This window comes from Hydra vulgaris, chromosome 10, assembly GCF_038396675.1.
Source record: "Hydra vulgaris chromosome 10, alternate assembly HydraT2T_AEP".
Lineage (NCBI taxonomy): Eukaryota > Metazoa > Cnidaria > Hydrozoa > Anthoathecata > Hydridae > Hydra > Hydra vulgaris.
The window spans coordinates 48,092,501-48,112,065 of NC_088929.1; the positions used below are offsets into that span (position 1 = coordinate 48,092,501).

Consider the following 19,565-nt stretch of genomic DNA (forward strand, 5'->3'; position numbering starts at 1 on the left):
GATTAGATTATAAAAGTGTAAACAGTTTAAGATAGAATTGTATTTAATAGTTGTCAATGAATCAATTGTCTCAATATCAAGTCGATTTTTGTTATCATCCCAGATCTGATTAACTTCTGCTGATGAGCCAGCCAAACAAAATGAAACTCAGCTAATTTTTCTAAATTTGTTAAAGATGTTGAGTTTTCTCTAAACTATATGAAAATCTTTCGCAAATGCTTTCTGATAAAAGTTTTAAGTTTGACCAGCTTGATTAGTTTTGTATAACATAATCACGCATTAAGCCATACACATCAAATAGTCAATCAACATTAATAATATTATTGAACTTCTCTCCGTATCTTTTTTTAATATATTGAGTTGATAATTCGACATCATTCCAATCAGGATATTCATTATAATCCATATAAAAACTTGCGAACCGTCAAATGAATTTTCCCAAATCTGAATATAATTGATTATAGTTTCATAAAAATCATTTATGTTGATCATTACTTGGTTTTTCTTAGATTCACTTAGCTTTTGAAATTCAGATTCGGATTCAGTAGGTAGAAATCTAAAGGCTTTTCTGTTTATTATTTTTCCTTTCAATATTTTCATTTGATTTGCTGCTTTAAAACATGTTGTAGATAATGACTCAATAAGTTTTATTGAGTCATTGAAATTTTTAAGCATCCAAACTTTATTTTCACTGTTGTCAAAAAAAGATTTGATAACTAGTGATTTGATAACACTTTGTTAACGATGCAAAGTAATCCTTCAAAGGATTGTAAAACTCAATAAAATAAAAAATTGCAGGTCGAAGTATTAAAAAGCGTGTGCTTGAATGGTTTAACAAAAGTTTATAATATAAATCAACTTCATCACATAACTGTTTGAATTTTTCTGTTCTCGCAGTGTAAAGATTAAAATGTTTATAAATTTTACCAAGCATGTCACATCCGGCATTTGAATCATTATGTGCTATATGAGCCATACATATATTTGCAGCCATATCTCTTTTTGAATCGTTTTGAAGCTTTCGCCAGACATTATTGACACCATTGCGATTGACGCCACCAAAATTCGAATTTGTATTGTCAGCTGTGAATGCAACTACTTTATCCTTTAAATCTTGTTTTCCAATTATTTCTAAAATTAAATTAGAAATTGTTGACTGTTCATTTGGAATTGCTTGGAGTGAATTTTTTTTGTTAAGAACACCAATGACTCGATTAAAGAATCTTGCAATTACAGGCAACATTTTGATACTCTTATGATTGGAAGTATCTGTTACGAGAGCTATAAAACTAACTTTTTTTAGTTCCATTTTTGTTGTCACATCAATAAACAGTGCAATTACTTGTGTTATGACAGCAGCTGTTTTTGTTTTCCCAAGCGTAAACCTTTTACCAAAAAAACTCGTACTTATTCTAAAGTACAATCAGTATAACGAAATGACAATCAATGCTTACCAATATGATACGCAAATGTTGCTTTCTTAGGAGTAATTTCAAGATCATTACTTGATGCATCTATTTTTTTGAAGAATTCATTTACTTTCCTGTTTGATGATCCAGCAGCAATTGACGACTTATGCTTTTTAATATCAAAATGTTGAACAATATCACTTCGACCTCCTAATTCAACTGAAAATTCTACTGAACATAAATTGCAATATGCTTTACTGTCGTTTACGACCACTATTTTAATAAATTCAAATTTAGTTGCATATTTAAAACTTCATCGAGTTTTTAGTTTCTTTTTATTAGAGATGATGCTATAAGAAAGTTAAATTAATAATTAAAACAATCTTAATTGTATACTTTTTACTTACTATCTTATTTAATATAACTAGTTTAATATATTAATCTTATTTAGGAGTCACAAATATAAATTTAAATATTAAAATAAATAATTTTATGTCATTTTGAAAAATTTTCAACACAGCTTAAGATATTACGACGAAATTCGAAAGAAATTCTACGGCACATTATGACGCAAAAAGCTCAAAAAGTGGCCATAAGTGGAATTTTTTTAAATAGCATTTTCTTTAATTTTTTTTTACATCTTATTATAAAAAATATCAAATGATAAGGAAAGCACATATTTTGGTTCTCTCATGTCTACTATCCTAGTCAGAAAAGCATTTAATCCTACCTAGTGGAAGGTAAAAAAAGTTCGCTAAAATTCGCGAACTTTTTATTATTATAAAACTTAATTTAGGCATTCTTTTATCTTTTTCATAAGTAAAAAGCTTAAAATATTGAATATAGCTTTTGCCAATGGAGTAATTAAAATATTAGGTTAAAATATAAATTTTCCGATAAATATTGTTTTTGAAAATAATCTCAATAAATATATCTCAAAAGTTCCGCAGAGTTCCACCCTAAAATGACTTTTTTATTTCAGGGGATGTTATCATGAACAACTAAAAAAAATTAGCTGTCCCAAATTGCCCAAAATTGATTTTTCGGCATAAGTATAAAAAATAAAAATCTGTGTAAAATATTTTTCCCCCCAACAATGAGTGGGTTGTAAACTGTACGTGGTCATTACTTCTGAACCCCAAAAGGTTTTTTTATAAAATTTGAATTCTATTGATAAAATTAAATTTTTTTTTAAGTTTTAAAAACAATTATGTTTGAAATACTGTCCCCTCTTTTAAAGGGTTGGAGGGGGTCGTTATTTGGGTTCTTCATGTTCCCAAGCTCCAATAACCGTAATATATTGTAACACATCCTCATTTGACAATGGTATTAAAATAAAAAATTTGGGAGTTTACATCATGCCTGGAAAAGTGTTTCATCCGTATTTTTTTAATCTTGAATTGAGATGTTGTTAACATGATGTGATTATATTATGTTAAATGTTACATGACGTGTAGTGGGTTATAACTAAAGTGGATATTTGCCGTTAATGTTGGACGGCAAGACACTGAATGCTATAACAGATACAAACTCAACTCAATCTTGCAATGTTAGTTCTGCCAAGCCTAGTGAAATTAACAAGCTGGATATAATTAGAGAAAAATTTTGCAATAAGCAAGCTATAGCTTTAGGATTATCCACACTGCACTGTTGGATACAAATTTTTGAATTCATTCTACACTTGGTATATAAATGAAGATAAATTATTTGTAAAATCTCGAAAAAAAGAATTCAAAAGAAAGTTTAGAGAGGTTTTAAGCTTAGTGGTTGATACTCCTAAGCAGGGATTTGAAAATACTAATACAGGAAACACTGCAAGGAGGACATTTCTAGCAGCAGAATCTTTCTCTGAAATAACAGGAGTTAGTTTGGACATCATTTTAAGACTAAGAAACATATTGAATGCCGTTTGCAGTGAATTCCACCTGAACTTGGATGCTTTTAAAGCATACTGTTTTAAAACTTCAGAGCTGATAGTGGAAACCTATCCTTGGTACATTATGCCACCTACATTTCAAAAGGTTCTTGAACAAGGATTTTTAATTGATGAGCACTTGGATGTTCCCATTGGAGCGTATTCGGAGGAGGCTCAGGAAGCACAAAATAAGGCCATACGAAATGTAAGGCTCAATCACACATGCAAAATATCTAGAATTTTTGTGATGCAGAACCAAATCCATTATTTACAAATAAGAAGTGACCCTGTCATCTCTTTGATTGCTTTCAAGAACCCCAAGACATTTTCTGGTCCCAACCTTGATCCTGATGTACAGGACCTCCTCAGACGAGATAAATAGTTATTTTTTTTCTTAATAAGTGTTATCTGATCAAACTTAAATATTTTCACGTAAAATTCACTTATCAGTATATATAATCAGGGATTACATTTTAATGCATAAAGTAAATATTTTTTTCACTTAGAAAATATTTTTAGAATAGTTTCTAGAATCTAAAAATTAAAAAAAAATGCATTGAAAATTCAAGGGAGGAGGGGGAGAGAAGAGGGTGTAAGGGGAGGGGTCTACAACTTGAAAAGTTTTTAATTACTAACTTCTTAAGTTTTTCTTGAATTGGAACAATAATTTAATAAAAACGTTTATCACTTTACAAAATTTTGTGTTTTGGCCGCTTTTTGATCATTTCGCTTCACTGAGCGGCATCATAAATTGCAAATTTGTTTTTAAAAAAAGCGTTAAAATTTTCATTAAAAATTTTAAAGTGAAAATTGTACTATATAAATCAAAAATACAGGAAAAATGAGGTCAAATAAAGGACACGGGACATTTTGTAAAAATATGGGACTGTCCCGGCTAAATGCTCGCAGATGGCCACCCTATCGTATAGTAAAAGAAATTTCATTCATAGAATTCAAATTATAATAAAATATTAATACAGTTTAAAATTTATGACCAAACAACGTTTTGACCAAACAAATTTAAATTTCTTAATAAGTTTCGTTTTCGTTTAAAAAATTACAAAATATTTTTCGAATGCACATGTTCCCCTCTCAATCAAAGCAGGTAGCCTCAAATACTGGGGTTTTCTTGTTCTCACACTTTAACCACAGTTACTATTTGGGCACAACTTTTTGACATTTATATAAAAAAATTTTTATAAAAAATTATAAGTATTTTTATAAAAAAGCAAGTAGTTTATGGTATAAAGTTTTTTTTAAGCTAAACTTCATTAATTACTATTTATTAGTTGTTCATAGTTATTTAAAGGTAATGATGATTAATTAGAATTTAACAAAGTTTGCAATTGGTATTTAAAATCATTTAATTAAAGTTTATTTATAACTTTACTCTTGATAATTTAGTAACTAATAAAATTACAGACAGAGTTCATAATGCGTTTTTTGAGGTCGGCATCAGGTCAGCAAAAATTATTTGATACAAAGGTCTAGTTATAAAACATAGAAACGAGGTCAGCAATTTTTTGCCGACCTCAAATATTTTCATATCGGCAGTTAGGTCGGCATTGCCGAATGCCGACCCTAATTCCAAGGGTTGCACTTTGAATAGTCAGTATCATACCATTCGTGATAGAATTTTTTTCTAACAATGTTTTCAGACATCACATCTAAACCTTCAAGTTGCTTTGCAGATAAATATTTGTATAAATTCATCATTTTACTGATACACATAGCTTGCGCCCCAACAACCCTTTTTGTTTTTTAATCCTTTATTTGGCAATTTAATGTCTGACTATAAGTAATCTCAGCTCGAATTTCATTATTTTGTAGTCTAGATCTAATACCAACTCTTGCAGACATGAAAACTAAAATTAAAAATATTGTGTCAACAAAAAAGTTATTTGAAATTGGCATTAGATCTATACAAAGTAAAGATATATTTTTTGATTATACAGATTGGGGCAGATACTGATGAAACTAAAAGTAAAAAATAACTGTAATTAACAACAAAAAAATTAAACTGATTTTAAATTTTTTAACGAATAGACTATAAGTAGTTGATAAAGAAATGACATTTTTTTTTAAACATATTTTGCCGTTTAATAAATATAACAGTTTCCATAAATTTACAACTAAGTTAATGGCCAGAGAAAGAAAAAGGCATTGATTTGCCTTATCGCCGAGCATCGTGTTACAATTTATAATTTTTTCAAAGTTATTTGAAGAATATATAGTATAAAATAAAAATTGAATTAATGTTTACAAAAAATATATACAAAATAAAGTAAGATATCGTTTAATACATAATATCTTGAATAGATTGGGTAAAAGTAAGAGTGAATATATAATAACTTTATATATATATATATATATATATATATATATATATATATATATATATATATATATATATATATATATATATATATATATATATATATATATATATATATATATATATATATATATATATATATATATATATATATATATATACACACAAGCACACACACACACAAAATAAAAAGCGAGAAAATGTGATTTTTGATAATGGTTATTGTCAAAAAATTTTAACCTTTTTTAATGGTTACAAGGAGTAATTACCTTGTTTTTCAGTTTTTAAAATATATATCTGATCTATTTTTAAAAGAAAGACTTACAATAATATAAATAAAAATCTGTGTTAAATAAAAACTGTTTTGAATGAACTGATGTGGAGATTTTTTTTCCGGAAACAATGTTTGGGAATCTTTTCCACCAAAGTGGTCCGCAATTCTGAATTGAATAAGAATTTTGATTAGAATAAGATTTTGGTATAACAAAGTTGTTTGCGGAAAATCTTGTAGCATATTTATGGTGTATTTCTTTAAAATAAGTTTCAAGAATTTTGGGGGACAGTCCATATTTTGTTTTAAACATGTACTGTAGAACAAGATGGATATTAAGTTTTAAAATATTCAAGCACCTTAGACATTGTAATCTGCAGCAGATGTCAATGAAGTCTAAGGTAAAAACGATGTAATTAACAAAAAAAAATAATAATAATGGTAAATCTTTGATTTGGCATCTGTACATAAATTTAAAAGTAATAGTTTTTAGAATTTACTAAACGTGGAGGATGTAGATGAAACTTTAAAAAAATTAAAAAAAGATACAAACAAATAAAACAAAACAAAACAAAGTTGAAAATGGGATTAAATCTATACACAGCTAAAAAAGAATTGATTTTTAAACTTATTAAATGTGGAACACGTTGATGGAACTAGAAACAAAAAAGATGTTATCCAAAAAAATGATATTCGCAATAAATCGTACCACAAATTAAACAATTATAGCTTTTAAATAAAATAACCACAGTCGATAAAGAATGACTTGAGATTAAAAATATGTGAATTAACCAAAGAATAAAAATTTAAGTTTCATTTTTGAATCGATTTTTTTATTTGTTTACTTTTATACTTTGTATAACTTTTAGGTTTCAAGTTCTTTTTCATCTTAACTATTGTAATAAAGAACAAAATAAAAAAAATAATAAAAAAAAAAAATAGCGATTTACGGAAATGAATTTTGTGCTAAAACTCTGAGCATCGTTTTTTTGACATTTTTTTTACCTTTATCGTGAAATGTTATGAAGCTTTTATCAAAGATAAATATTAGAGATGTCACGATATTCGGTGACTATTTGGTAATTGGCCAAATCTGATTATTTCCTCAATTTGGCATAAGACCAATTATTCCTATTCGACCGACTGCCGAATACCAAAACAAAAAAAACATTGCATTTTGTTATAAAGGTTCTAGGCTGGCTGTTAACTAATTGTTTGATTATTATAATTTTTTTGAATAATAACGATCTTTAATTTATATTTATATACACCTCTTCATCCTGATTTTCTGAATATTTTTTAAAATTTTGGCAAAAATCAGATTTCCTTATGCGGAAGATCTCGCCAAATTTTTTTTCCACAATTCCATGGAAGCAAAGCTAATAAAATAGCATTGACAATCCTGCACTTAATCTAAAATCATTTTTAAGATATGTTGACGATAGTCAAATAATATTTTCTAACATCAAACAAACAAAACAGTTCCAAGACATTTTAAATCAACAGCATATTCTATAGAATTGAAAATAAAAACAAAACAAAAACACTTAACTTTCTCACTATATATATATATATATATATATATATATATATATATATATATATATATATATATATATATATATATATATATATATATATATATATATATATATATATATATATAATATATTTATATATATGCAATAAACCTCATTTCAAACGAATTAAATTTTTAATCAAAATGTTTATGGAAAACAGGTACGATGATTATTCCATCTGAGTGCAATAATTTTTCTGTAGTGTTTTTGCCCAAGGTACCAGACCTTTCACTAAAACTTCAAAAAATATTCCAAAATGCAGGACACAGATCAGTATTTAAATCAGTATTAAATGTTAACTTAACCAAACTATAAAACAAAAAACAACTGCCACCACCAAAATCTCTAAATATATCATTCTAATTTTTGTAGATTTTAATATAATTTTTCTTTTGTTAAGTTTTGTCTCTTTCAAAATTCATCACACTAACTTTCTTATTGTGGGACTGATTTAAGTTCCTGAGTTTCATCTTGTGTGATCTTAGTGCTGAAGGTTATTTTCCTTTAATTTATAAAAACTCTAATAGTCCCATGCGTTCCCAGAACATTTACATTTGTAAGAATTCCCTGTTTTGGCTGTAAACTAGATTTAAATCAATAGATTTTTTTTCATGAGCTTTCGTTTAGCACCATTTGACTTTAAATTTTTCTCTTTGTTTTAAATTGTTTTCCTTCACTTCAAAATTGTATACTTTTCTATGTTAACTTTAATCAAATTGACCTAGTTTTTGCTCTTCATCTTTCAGCAAACATCGTTGTTGTTGAATTGAATGCTCATCGCACTGAATGGCTAGGCTCTACTCTCAGTGACTCTGAAGTTGTTAAGGCCCACAGCTTTGCACTCAATCTCTAACACAAATTGTCAACTTTCTAGACTAGAATGCGAATTTTTTACATAATTTAGATTTCTTTACCTCACCTAAAGAATACCCTTAAACTTTATCGGGTTAAGTCTTTCTTTTCATGTTTTTTTAATTACTTAATAAAAAAGTGATGGACTTTTATAATTATAGTTATATATTTTTCTTTTGTTTTTCAATTTTGTTTTTTTATGACAAGTAATATTGTAAGTAACAAAAATATTGAAAAAAAAACGTTAATTAGTGGTGTTGAGACTTTAGAATTTATGTTTGATTATATAAATCAGTTGTTTTATTAGTTTTTAGACATGTTCCATTCATAATTCAGCATTTTAAGTGTATTTATTGAATTCTGCATCGAAAAAATAGTATAAACATGTAGCTTCACATTTTCGCACTTTTTAGTTTGTTTTATTAGGGAAAACAACTTTCAATATGTAATAAAACCGGGTCATTTTGGGAAACCAGGTGAATATTAAAATTGAAATATTTAAGAAACCATTCAAAATTTTGGGCTAAACTTTTTTGTGTAAATATTTCTTTGCAATATGAAACAGCCAAAGAAGTTTGAAAAAATATATGGGCCTATGATTTAAAATTTCCTAAATTTTGGGTGCTTTAATTTGAAATCACCCTAATTCTAATTAGATTATTAGTTTTTTTTTAGTTTTTTGAAGGTACTTTTTTTCATATCTGCATTTAGAAATTAAATCATACTTTATGTTTAGTAAGTTTTATTTATCCAAATGGGAAATTATTTAAAATTTTTCTTGCAAGAACAGCATGTATTTTTGCAATAAAAAAATGGTATTAAAGAAAATGTTTTTATTTTTATTACATCGACAGAAAAATTGATAAAACACACACAAAGTGTTGCAACTGATAAATAGGTAGGACATGCGAGGAGTGCTGCTTCATCAAATGAAAAATAGGAAGAACATGCCAGGAGTGCTGTTTCATCAACTGATAAATAGGTAAAACATGCCAGAAATGCTGTTTCATCAACTGATAAATAGGTAAAACATGACACAAGTGCTGCTTCAACCACTGATAAATGGATAGACAGATATATAAAATAGGAGACAATTATTTTTAAATACTATAAAATAAAAAAAAGATTTTATATGTAATGTATCCATTTATTATTGTATTCAGCTATGATAAATATCTATGATAAATTAATTGTGTATATGTGTAGTATTATATGCGTTTACAAAATATTAAATTTTTTTTTTTAATTAATTTTGTATCCATGTAATATTAATATTTAACTACAAAATGTTATTCATTCAACGGATTATTCAACCATTTAAGAGTCTCAAAGGTTTTCATCACATTGTTTAGCAAATTGTATTTGAGTTAAGAGTTTACCCAGTACCTTACGTTTTTCCAAGTAGCTATTGATAGATTTGGTTATTTTGCATAATACTTTGAAATAAATATTTAAAATTGTGAACAAAAACGGTAGTATTATTTCTTTTGATGTACTGTAGAACTATTTATTTTGTTTTGTTACTGTCTTTTTTTTTTTAATTAAGTATAATTAATTAACTAACTTTAGTTTACAATGACAGATTAATATAAATATAATAGTGACACGCCCAATATTATCAATTATAAGTTCTGCTTAGAGTTAGATAGCAATATAATTATATTTTAAAATATTTATAAATAGCATTTCATAACTGCTTGCAATATAACTAAGTTTTGTTTCAATTTTTTGAACAAAAAATCGAAACAAAAATTTTTATCATTGTTTTATTACTTTTCTGATAACTTTTTTAGAAAATGTTATTATTGCAGCTCCAGTAGTTATAATTACTGCAATTATTGCTGCTTCTGTTGTTTATTTAAAAAGAAGAAAAAGAATACAACCGTCAATCCAAAATCCAGTACTTCCTCCTTCATTTGTTCAAACGATTGAGTAAGTAATGTTAATTGTTTTGGTCACTTTTTTTGGAGATCAGCATTTTTAACTAAGCATTTTTATTTTGATTTGTAAGCTTTTTTGAACCTTATTCAACACTAAACTATTTTTTTTTATTAGGGTTTCTTTGTTCAAATATGAGTTTAGTTAAAAATAGTCAAATTCCAAACACACGCATTATGAAAAGTATATAACGTATATATATATATATATATATATATATATATATATATATATATATATATATATATATATATATATATATATATATATATATATATATATATATATATATATATATATATATATATATATATATAATTCCGCGGTTTTACCGGGTAACCGAAAACGACCATTTTGTTAATGTTACTCTGTGCCAGTAATCTTTGATATCTTTGATATCTTTGGTATCTTTGAAAATATTTTTAATAGACCTAACTTTTAAGAGCTGTAACTTACAAATAACAAAAATTATAAAACAACTTTTGATTTAGTGTTACTTTAAATTCCCTAGAACTAATATTAACCTGATAAAAAAAATAGTGCATTAACCAATAAACTTCTTGATAGTTTCAGAAGTTGATAATTTCAAAATACAAAATCTATACGTGTCTCACTTAAGTTAAGTTTTCGACTATACTTTTATATGTTATATTGCAAAACCTTGGTAGCAGATAATAGTACAGAAAGAATACTTATATATACAGATATAAAAACCGTAAAATAAAGTAGAAACAAAAAGAAAAAGAATTTCAAAAATTTTTCGCAATTTTTTTTGCAAAAAATGAATGAAAGTTTAATTCTTTGCGTAGGTCGCTTTTAAATAAGGTTTTTGCTAAATGGTCGTTTACAATAAATAAACGTTTAAACCGACGCTCTTTTAACCAACAGACGAAATTCAACTGAACTTTTTTTTCCTTGAAGTTTGGGAATTAGGACAAAAAATCAATGGTTTTCACAGGCCCGACGACACGGTTTTCATAGTGGGTGAGGGCATACTACCTCATTTTGATAAAAATTCCTCAATTTCTTATGAAAATTGTCAATTTCTTTAAAAATAATAAAGGTCCACTCAAAAAAAAGTTGGGGAAGGGGCGGGTCTCCTTAGAAACTAGAGAGGGCGAGCAATCTTCGTTGTCTTGTTGATATGTCCATTAAAAAGGCATATTATTATCAGTACAAGGAACTACTCTTTCCTTGAGAATATTACAATAAACATACTGATCCATAATGCCATTTATTCGGTAAATAAGTCCAAATCCACTAAGACCAGAAAAACAACCCCAAACCTTTGCACTTTTTTCACCACCATGCTTGATTGTTCCTCTTGTGTATTTAGGATCTAAGCGTTTACCTTTAGGTCTACGTACCTTTAAATTTTCATCAGGACTTTTCAAATTGTACTTTGATTCATCGCTCTAGAGTACTATATTCCAATCATTTATAGTCCAGTATCTATAAGAGTTTGCAAACTCAATTCTAGCTTTTCTATTTTTCTGAGAAATGGAAAGGTTATTGCTGCTCTAAAGTTCAAAAGTCCTGAAGGTTGTAACCGCCTACAAACTGTATTTTGAGACACGGAAAGTTTCAGTTTTTTAATAGTGTCATTAGCGCTGTAAAAAGGATTTTTTATAACATGACGAATAATTTTTCGATCGGTGAAACGACATGTTTTGAGTGGTCTTCCGCCCTTATGTTCTGTTTTTAAAGTACTACCTTTATTAAATCGTTTGATTATTTGACATACAATTGAATTGTTAATGGTGTATTTGGTTGCGATTTCGTTTTGCTTGACTCCATTCTTGCAATCTTATACAATACGTTCTTGAAAAGCTAAATTATACTTGTTTCCTGCCATTATAATCCAAAACAGCATATATACTTGATCTTAAAGTAATATTGTAATAAGTGCAACACTCCATATTCATCTCTGGACAAAAATTACCAATTAGTTGATTGAATTCCACACTTGAACTGCTGATTTTCCATGAGTTTTTGTGTGTAATTATAAAAAGTTGCTAATGTTTTGGAGGACCATGTTCTTGCGTTAAAATATAAATAAAAACAAAAAAACAAGTTTATTCATTTTCAAGTAGTCTTATTATGTACAAATCTTTTATCTTATATGTAATATTAGGCATTTTCTGAATTCAAAGCGTAATTAAAAAAATAAAATTGCTGTAATTAGTATTCAAAGTAAAAAAAAAGCAAATTTTGAATTGGTTGTTAATGTTTTGGAGGACAGTGTAAATATATATATATATATATTTTTCTGTTTTCAAGAATTTTAGAGATCAATTTGGCTCGTCTAACTAACGCCCCATAAGTTTTCTTCCTATCATAAGCAAAGCTTTTGAGTCTATAATTAAAAAGCACTGAGTCTCTCATCTTGAATCAAATTAATTTTTAGTCACCAATATGGATTTTGATCTTCTTTTATTATTGCAGATTAGTTAACGGTAATAAATGATAGGCTTTATTGTGCATTCGATAGATATGTAGAGAATAGAGGTATCACTCTCAACATTTTTAAAACCCTTGATAAATATCGCAATGCTGGTGTACTTCAAAAGCTCTTTACTTTCGATGTACTATTTAAAGATTATCGAATCCTCCCTTACCAATCTAAGTATAAAAGTTGAACTCAATGGATAGCACTCATTTTCATTTCCTGAAATTTCGGGTTTTAGTTAATAGTAAAACTTAATATTTTTGTTTGATGTTTAATTGAATTCTTTCGGTTTGAAAGAAAACATAGTTAAAGTGGAAATATTATTTTTTCAAGAAATATGTGTAAAAGTTTTGTTAAAAAATTATTAAATTATTTTTTAACTTTATTTGTTAATATTAAAACATTAAAAATATGTTTAAAAATAAATATTAAAATTTTACTTAAGCACAGAAAACAAAAAAAAACTTCCTAATTTAAGTGCCATAGTAGTGGATTATAGTGCAACTAATTTAACTTGTTGCCAAAGCAATAGAGATGCTGGCTTATAAAACAATTATAAAAATAACAAATATAGAAGTGTTAGCTTGTATTTAAAAGCATTCAAAAAAATACAATAAATGAGAATGATAAGTTATTTAGTAATTTCGAAGGTGCCAATCGAAAAATTCCACCTATATTATTCCATTTGTCTTCATCTTTTATTCGACCATAACTGTAACCAAAATGAAACTTAAAAAGTGTTAATGATAGCCGACAACCAATATTATTTAACAATAAAATGTTAATGTTAGCTGACGACCAATATTATTTTACAATAAAAAAGCTTATTCAACTTACCATAATTTTATAATGGTGAAAAGCTTTTCATTTTCATTTTGTAATAGCTATAATAACCATAATTTTTCTGAAAAAAATGTTTAAGTTGAAAATATGAGTGTATGAAAATATGAAAAAAATATCTATAAAATATGAACAGTTATAGTGGTGCTTTCTAAAGAGTGTTCATCGTATTTCCTAAAAAAAAGTATAAGTATATGGAGTTAATGCCAGGAGTAGCACTGATCAAAGCAAGTTACAGTGTCTCTATCACTATCAGAAACATGCATCGTTTAATTAATTCTGCAGATGAGTTCGTACATTCCTCATTTTTTTTTATCAAATGAAAATCCTCGATATATATAAACTAAACGTTTATAAAAAGTTTTCTTTTGTTTATATGTGGAAGTACATTTATCTCCTTTAATTTTTATTTTGAAACCATTAGGAAAGTTTAACATGAGTAATAATAATTATTTAATATCTTATTTTGTTTTTAAATATAAATTGAAAAATCTCATTCTCACTATTGAAAATACCTAAGTATATTTTTAGTATCTTGTGATAAAAATTAATTTTTATTGTCATGTATGTTCAAGTTTTGTTTTATACTTTTCATTTATCCAAGCACAATGTTTTTATGTAATTTTTTACGTACTAAATGTATTTTACTCTCTTTTCTGACAATAAGATCATTGTTATCTTCTTTTAAAAGCCTTGTTTGTATTTGAAAAATGTGTAATTTATATATATTACGCTTTTTTTTTAATGTTTTGTTTTCATTTAAACAAAACATTAAAAAAATTCATAATTAGAGGTGCGTAAAATATACCGGTGTCACAGGAAATTTTGCTGCTAGGAAATTTTGCAGCTGCGGCATAATTTCCTAGGAAAATCTGCTGCTCAGCTGCATTATTTCCTAGGAATTATTGCCGTTCGCAGGAAAATTTGCTGCTGAAAAAAGCCATTGAATTAATTTCAATCTTTCCTAACATCATTTCTTCGAAATTTCAGATTTTTTTCCTAAACGAACAAGCTAAAATGAAGGAGCACACTATAAAGCTCAAATTAAAATTAACTTAAAATTTGCAAAGAATTGAAGGAGCACACTATAAAGTTCAAATTAACTTAAAATTTGTAAAGGAATAATCATAGTTCTTTTCCATCTTTTTAATACAATTTACCTTTTATGCACGCTACATAATAAAAACCTTTACCTTAATAAAAGTAACCTTTAAAAGAAATCCTCCTTAAACAATTAAAAAAATTAAAAAAAGTATTTTTAATTGATAATTTTACTTTCATTAACATTAAATATAAAATAGATGGTTTTGCTAATATTTTTATAAATTTAATTTATGTTAATATTTCTTGCTTTCAATGAACTTTTTCGAAGTATTTTATTCATTGCCACAATGTATATTAGGCTGAATTGAATAATTATAACAAAATAAAACTCTAAGACAAGAATTGATAATATATTTAAAAAAATACAGAAATATTTTATAGAAAAAATATTTATGGCATATTTCGTATGCATATTTCGCAATTCCACTCCTGCACTGAATTGTCTTCTGTATATTGGACACATGTAATATGGAACCATTTTCGGCATTTGTGCAAACAACGATAAAATAATAAGTGCAAGACATTAAGCAAGTGCAATGCAGTTGAACATTTATGGTTGAGGGATTGTTACGTGTAATACTAAATTTACTTCGCTTATTGAGTAATTGGACTAGTTTACACTGTCCAGCATGAAACATTTTTTTAAGATGTTGTCTCATAAACTTTTGATTATATGATAAAGTTTTGGGTTGTTAACCGAAAGCCAAATGCACAGCATTAGCTATAGCAAATAGTCCGCAATCTAAACTTCCGTTCCGTTGTTGGACACCTTTAATATTTACAACAATACTTGGTCGAAATTCATAATTTTAATCAGCAAAATTCTTGTAACATCTGGCTAACTGGTTAATTAGATAAAATAAAGTGAAGTTGATCAATTTATTGAACACGAAGTGACCCAACGAGAATTAATAAAATGGATCTGAACAGAAATTTTATCTGTACTTACTGCCTTAAATGTATCCTGCAAACCAATAATATCTTGAAACTGTTTCTGTATTATCAACCGAGCTAAATTTATACGTTCGTCAGTCAATTCTTAGCTGTCTAGTATAACTTTTTTCATTGTCAGAGTAAAAATAGAAGTTCCTCAGATATAGGTTTAGACTTTTCTTTAGAATTATTTAGGACTTTTTCAACAATACTATTTAGAACCATATATTTAGAAATAGGATAATAAATCTTCAAACGAGTCATATTGTATACTTGTTTTATTTTCTTATTGCAATCGTTTACATAACATAAACGAAAAGCATTCTTTTTCAAAATTTTATAAAATTTGTATGAGCTAGTCCAATTTGGCTCCATCTTTGAACCTTTTCTGGAAAGTTTTTTACTATTTCTTATTAACACTTGAATGCTAACTTTAAACAACTGGTTTTCTGAACAATATTTGGCATTGTATGCTTTTTTTTGGCGTTCCTGAGCTTTCTAAATATTTTGCAGTGCATTTCTTCGCATTTCTATTACATTTTCTAATAGACTATTTTTTAAACTGTCATTATTCGTAGGTTTATTTTCAAAATCGTTTTTTATAGATTTTATTTGTAAATCAACAGGAAGCCTAGCTTGTCTTCCGTAAACTCGATAAAATGGGGTTTGTTTTGTAGAGTCTTGAACAGGAAACACGGTATGAAAATAATACACTCTTAATGTATAGATCACATATGTTTTGCTTTTCATCAACATATTTTAAAAGTTGACGCTGAAGAGTTTAATTAAACCTTTTTATACAAAATTTAGAGCTTTAAAAAGAAGTAATAAAAAGAAACAAATAAACAAAAACAATTAAACAAACAAAATCCAACACAATACCTCATTTACAAACTCACTTATCTGAACTTTACAACAACCATGTCTTTTAAAGCATGTATAGAAGAATTCTGCTGCACTTGCAGCTGTTTTATCAGATAAGTAAGCAGCTTCAGGCCACTTGAAGAATAAACAGGTGGCTGTTATGATACATTTATTTCTCCTTTCTGTTAAAGGAAGAGGTCCAATTAAATCAATACCAACAGCACTCCATACTTCATTTTTAACTTTAATAGGATGTAGTTCAGCTGAGTATTTTTCAAATGCTCTTTAAAGTATATTACAAAAGAAATTATATAACTTATTCATCGTCTTTAAGACTTTATACTATTTGAAAATAACACAATTATGTTTAATTTTTGTTATAACTTAGATAATAATAGCTCCAGTATTATAAATTAAAATTATCATTGTTATTATTGTTTTGAATAAATAAAAAAAATATAAACTTTAGTGTATAAAACTGTTTGCTCTTTGACACTTATCACAAAATTTACAATAATTCTGTAGTTTTTTCTCGTAATCAACAAATCAATAAACAGATAAATTAAATCAATAAACGATAATCTTTTCTCCTAACTAAAACTCTGCTATTTACAAATTTTTCCTCAATATATATACTCTATGCTTTTTCTAAAATATCCTTCAAAACACCGTCATAAATCATCGCAAAAACATATTTACAATTATTATTGGTAAAAACTATTAAAGCTATTAAATCTCTAACGTCATTAAATGTTCTAGAACTTTCCGGATTACACTCCTCCTTGATCCTTACGGATCATCCAAATAGCAACCAAAGTATTTCGAAGGCATGCGCCGTTGCCGACCACTCCGTCGCAAAAGCATGTCGATTTCTTGGGGTCTATCTTCAGCTTCGACATTTTCCTCGTTCGTCTCATCTTTAACTTGCTCTCCTTGATTTTTAGCGTTCTCTAGACCAGTTTCAGAAATCATCTCTATTTCCACATCAGGGATAATGCAGGACTGAGTATCATTTCGAGGTCTAACGTGTTTCACATGACGCGGAATGCCGTTCACTTCTACGATTTGTTTCGACGCATTCCGAGTTATCGTAGCTGGTTGCCACTTTGTATAGCACCTCGCATTTGGTGGTTTCAGCCAGACTTTATCGCCGATTCGAAACCTCTTGTTCGTGACATTTTGCGCAGGAAGATTCTCTTTTCCCAATCCTTTCACACCAATGGTATAACTGTATATTTTGTCCATCGGACTTGCACCATTTTTGTCGGCTGAGACATTGTACCAATATAGTGCTTCCGGTATCGACATTTTCGATCGTTCTGCTATTCTCTTGATCGTAGGGTGGTTTCTTTCTACAATTCCATTTCCTTCAGGATAATAAGCGGCTCTAAATCTAATTTGTACTCCCCAACTATCAAGGAAACTCCTTATCTCTTTAGTTTTAAATGTCGGCTCATTGTCAGTCAATATTTCAGACGGTGCTCCACGTTCACAAAAAATAAGACGGAGTATTCGGACTATGGCAAGACTTCCGTATGAGCTTGATAATTGTCGCCACAACGCGTATTTTGAAGGTCCGCAATCAATTAGACTCAAAAACTTGTCAGTGCCATAATGCGTGATGTCCATGGCCAATCTCTCCCAGTTTCCTTCAACATCCAATTTCCCTTTTTCCCACCGTATTGGCGCTGGATCTATTGACTGACATGGTTCGCAACTTTTTATCACATTTCGAACATCGTTTTCAGTAGCAGTCGGAATTGCTTTACGAACAAAGTTTAACGTTCGATTCACTCCGAAATGTTCAGTTCTTTGGTGTATATCGGAAATAGATTCAGCCTTCGTAGCTACGATTCCCATACAACTATTCCGACACTCTGGCACAGTCAGTTTGTTGAGCCATCTGCTGCGAACTCTTGTTAATGCGTCAGCCAAATTATCTTTAGAAGGAATGAGTTTTACCTCAACGCTAACATTGTATTCTTCAATTAGCTTTTGCAACACGCTCAGTCTTCTTCGAATCAGCATTTCACCCGTCGCTTTTGATCTCAACCTTGATTTTGCTGTAAGGGCGTCAGAAACCCAGTCGAATACTGTCACGGAATTTGTAAAAACAGTCACTTTCTTCAGCTTCCACATCAGAGCCATTTTCATTCCACGTATCACAGCGTCTAATTCTGCCATGTTTATATGAATATCAGACGTTTCTTTTCGCAGCCATGTTGCATCCTCCACAGTAGTTTCCCCAACTTGAATAAGAGCACCCATCGCTAAAGAACTGGCATCAACCCACACTTTTCCCTCATCACCATACACAGCCCAATCACCACAAGCAGGCTCGCAACGTTCCACCTCAGCAAATACTTCTTTAAGCACCCACTTAACGTTCTCATCACAAATTTCATCGTCCCAACCCTTCGTCAGACTGACAGCTTTCCTCTTCAAGAGATTACAAATCACTCGCAGCCAACCACACACGGGTAAATGTCCTACCAACTGTCCACAGATTGAAAACACAACTCTCCTGGTTAACTTTTGCGAGATAGCATCAACTCGATTCCCTCTGGACCACATCAGTTTGTTATCAACCTTGCGCACACACAATCCTAACACACGAACTCCATCATTACCAATCTGCTCACCTTCTTTACTTTCTAAACCATATTTAAAAAAATGCCTCTTGACATAATCAAGACTCACCACACTTTCGTCTATGAAAATGTCGTCAACATAAGCGGACGTTCCACTCTTCACTAATTCGTCTTGATCAATGACGGCACTCACAACGGATTTTATGATCATTGGCGCAACTTTCAATCCGAAACCAAGTCGTGTCAATACCTTTTATTTCGAAACACCACTGTTTGGAAGGGCCAAAGAGATTTATCAGTTTTTAGTTGAAGATAAGCCTTGCGTAAATCAATAATTGCTGGTTTGTTACCCATTCTTCTCCATTCTCTAAGCTTTTCGACACACACATCTGCATCTCTCGTGTATGTCTCAATGAAATCGTTAGCTTCTCTCCAGTCCAGAAAAGGTTGGATTTTGTGGTCTTTGTTTCTCTAAATGACAGCC

The 19,565-nt window shown here is 28.7% G+C and overlaps 2 protein-coding genes across 2 annotated transcripts in view; one reads left to right on the plus strand and one right to left on the minus strand.

Moving 5' to 3' along the window:
• Nucleotides 1-19,565, plus strand: part of LOC100202133 (tyrosine-protein kinase receptor Tie-1) — a 108,490-nt gene that overhangs the window by 51,114 nt on the left and 37,811 nt on the right. Inside the window, exon 5 of the mRNA XM_065808185.1 lies at nucleotides 10,156-10,294. The gene's annotated coding sequence lies outside the window, so the exon portion shown is untranslated. The remainder of the gene's footprint in view (nucleotides 1-10,155; nucleotides 10,295-19,565) is intronic.
• Nucleotides 11,452-19,292, minus strand: LOC136086402 (uncharacterized). The gene is made up of 3 exons (XM_065808700.1): nucleotides 17,284-19,292; nucleotides 16,509-16,773; nucleotides 11,452-11,715 (listed from the first exon to the last, which is right to left on the minus strand). Exons 1-3 carry the CDS (start codon nucleotides 19,290-19,292, stop codon nucleotides 11,452-11,454), a joined length of 2,538 nt encoding a protein of 845 aa, XP_065664772.1.

Excerpts from the sequence above, each read along its gene's own strand:
- LOC136086402 (XM_065808700.1), bottom strand. The coding sequence starts at position 19,292 with ATGATCATAAAATCCGTTGTGAGTGCCGTCATTGATCAAGACGAATTA. Across the intron at positions 16,774-17,283 it reads GGTTGCTATTTGGATGATCC|AGCATTTGAAAAATACTCAG; the intron begins GTAAGGATCAAG and ends TATACTTTAAAG. Across the intron at positions 11,716-16,508 it reads TAAGTGAGTTTGTAAATGAG|AGCGATGAATCAAAGTACAA; the intron begins GTATTGTGTTGG and ends ATAGTACTCTAG.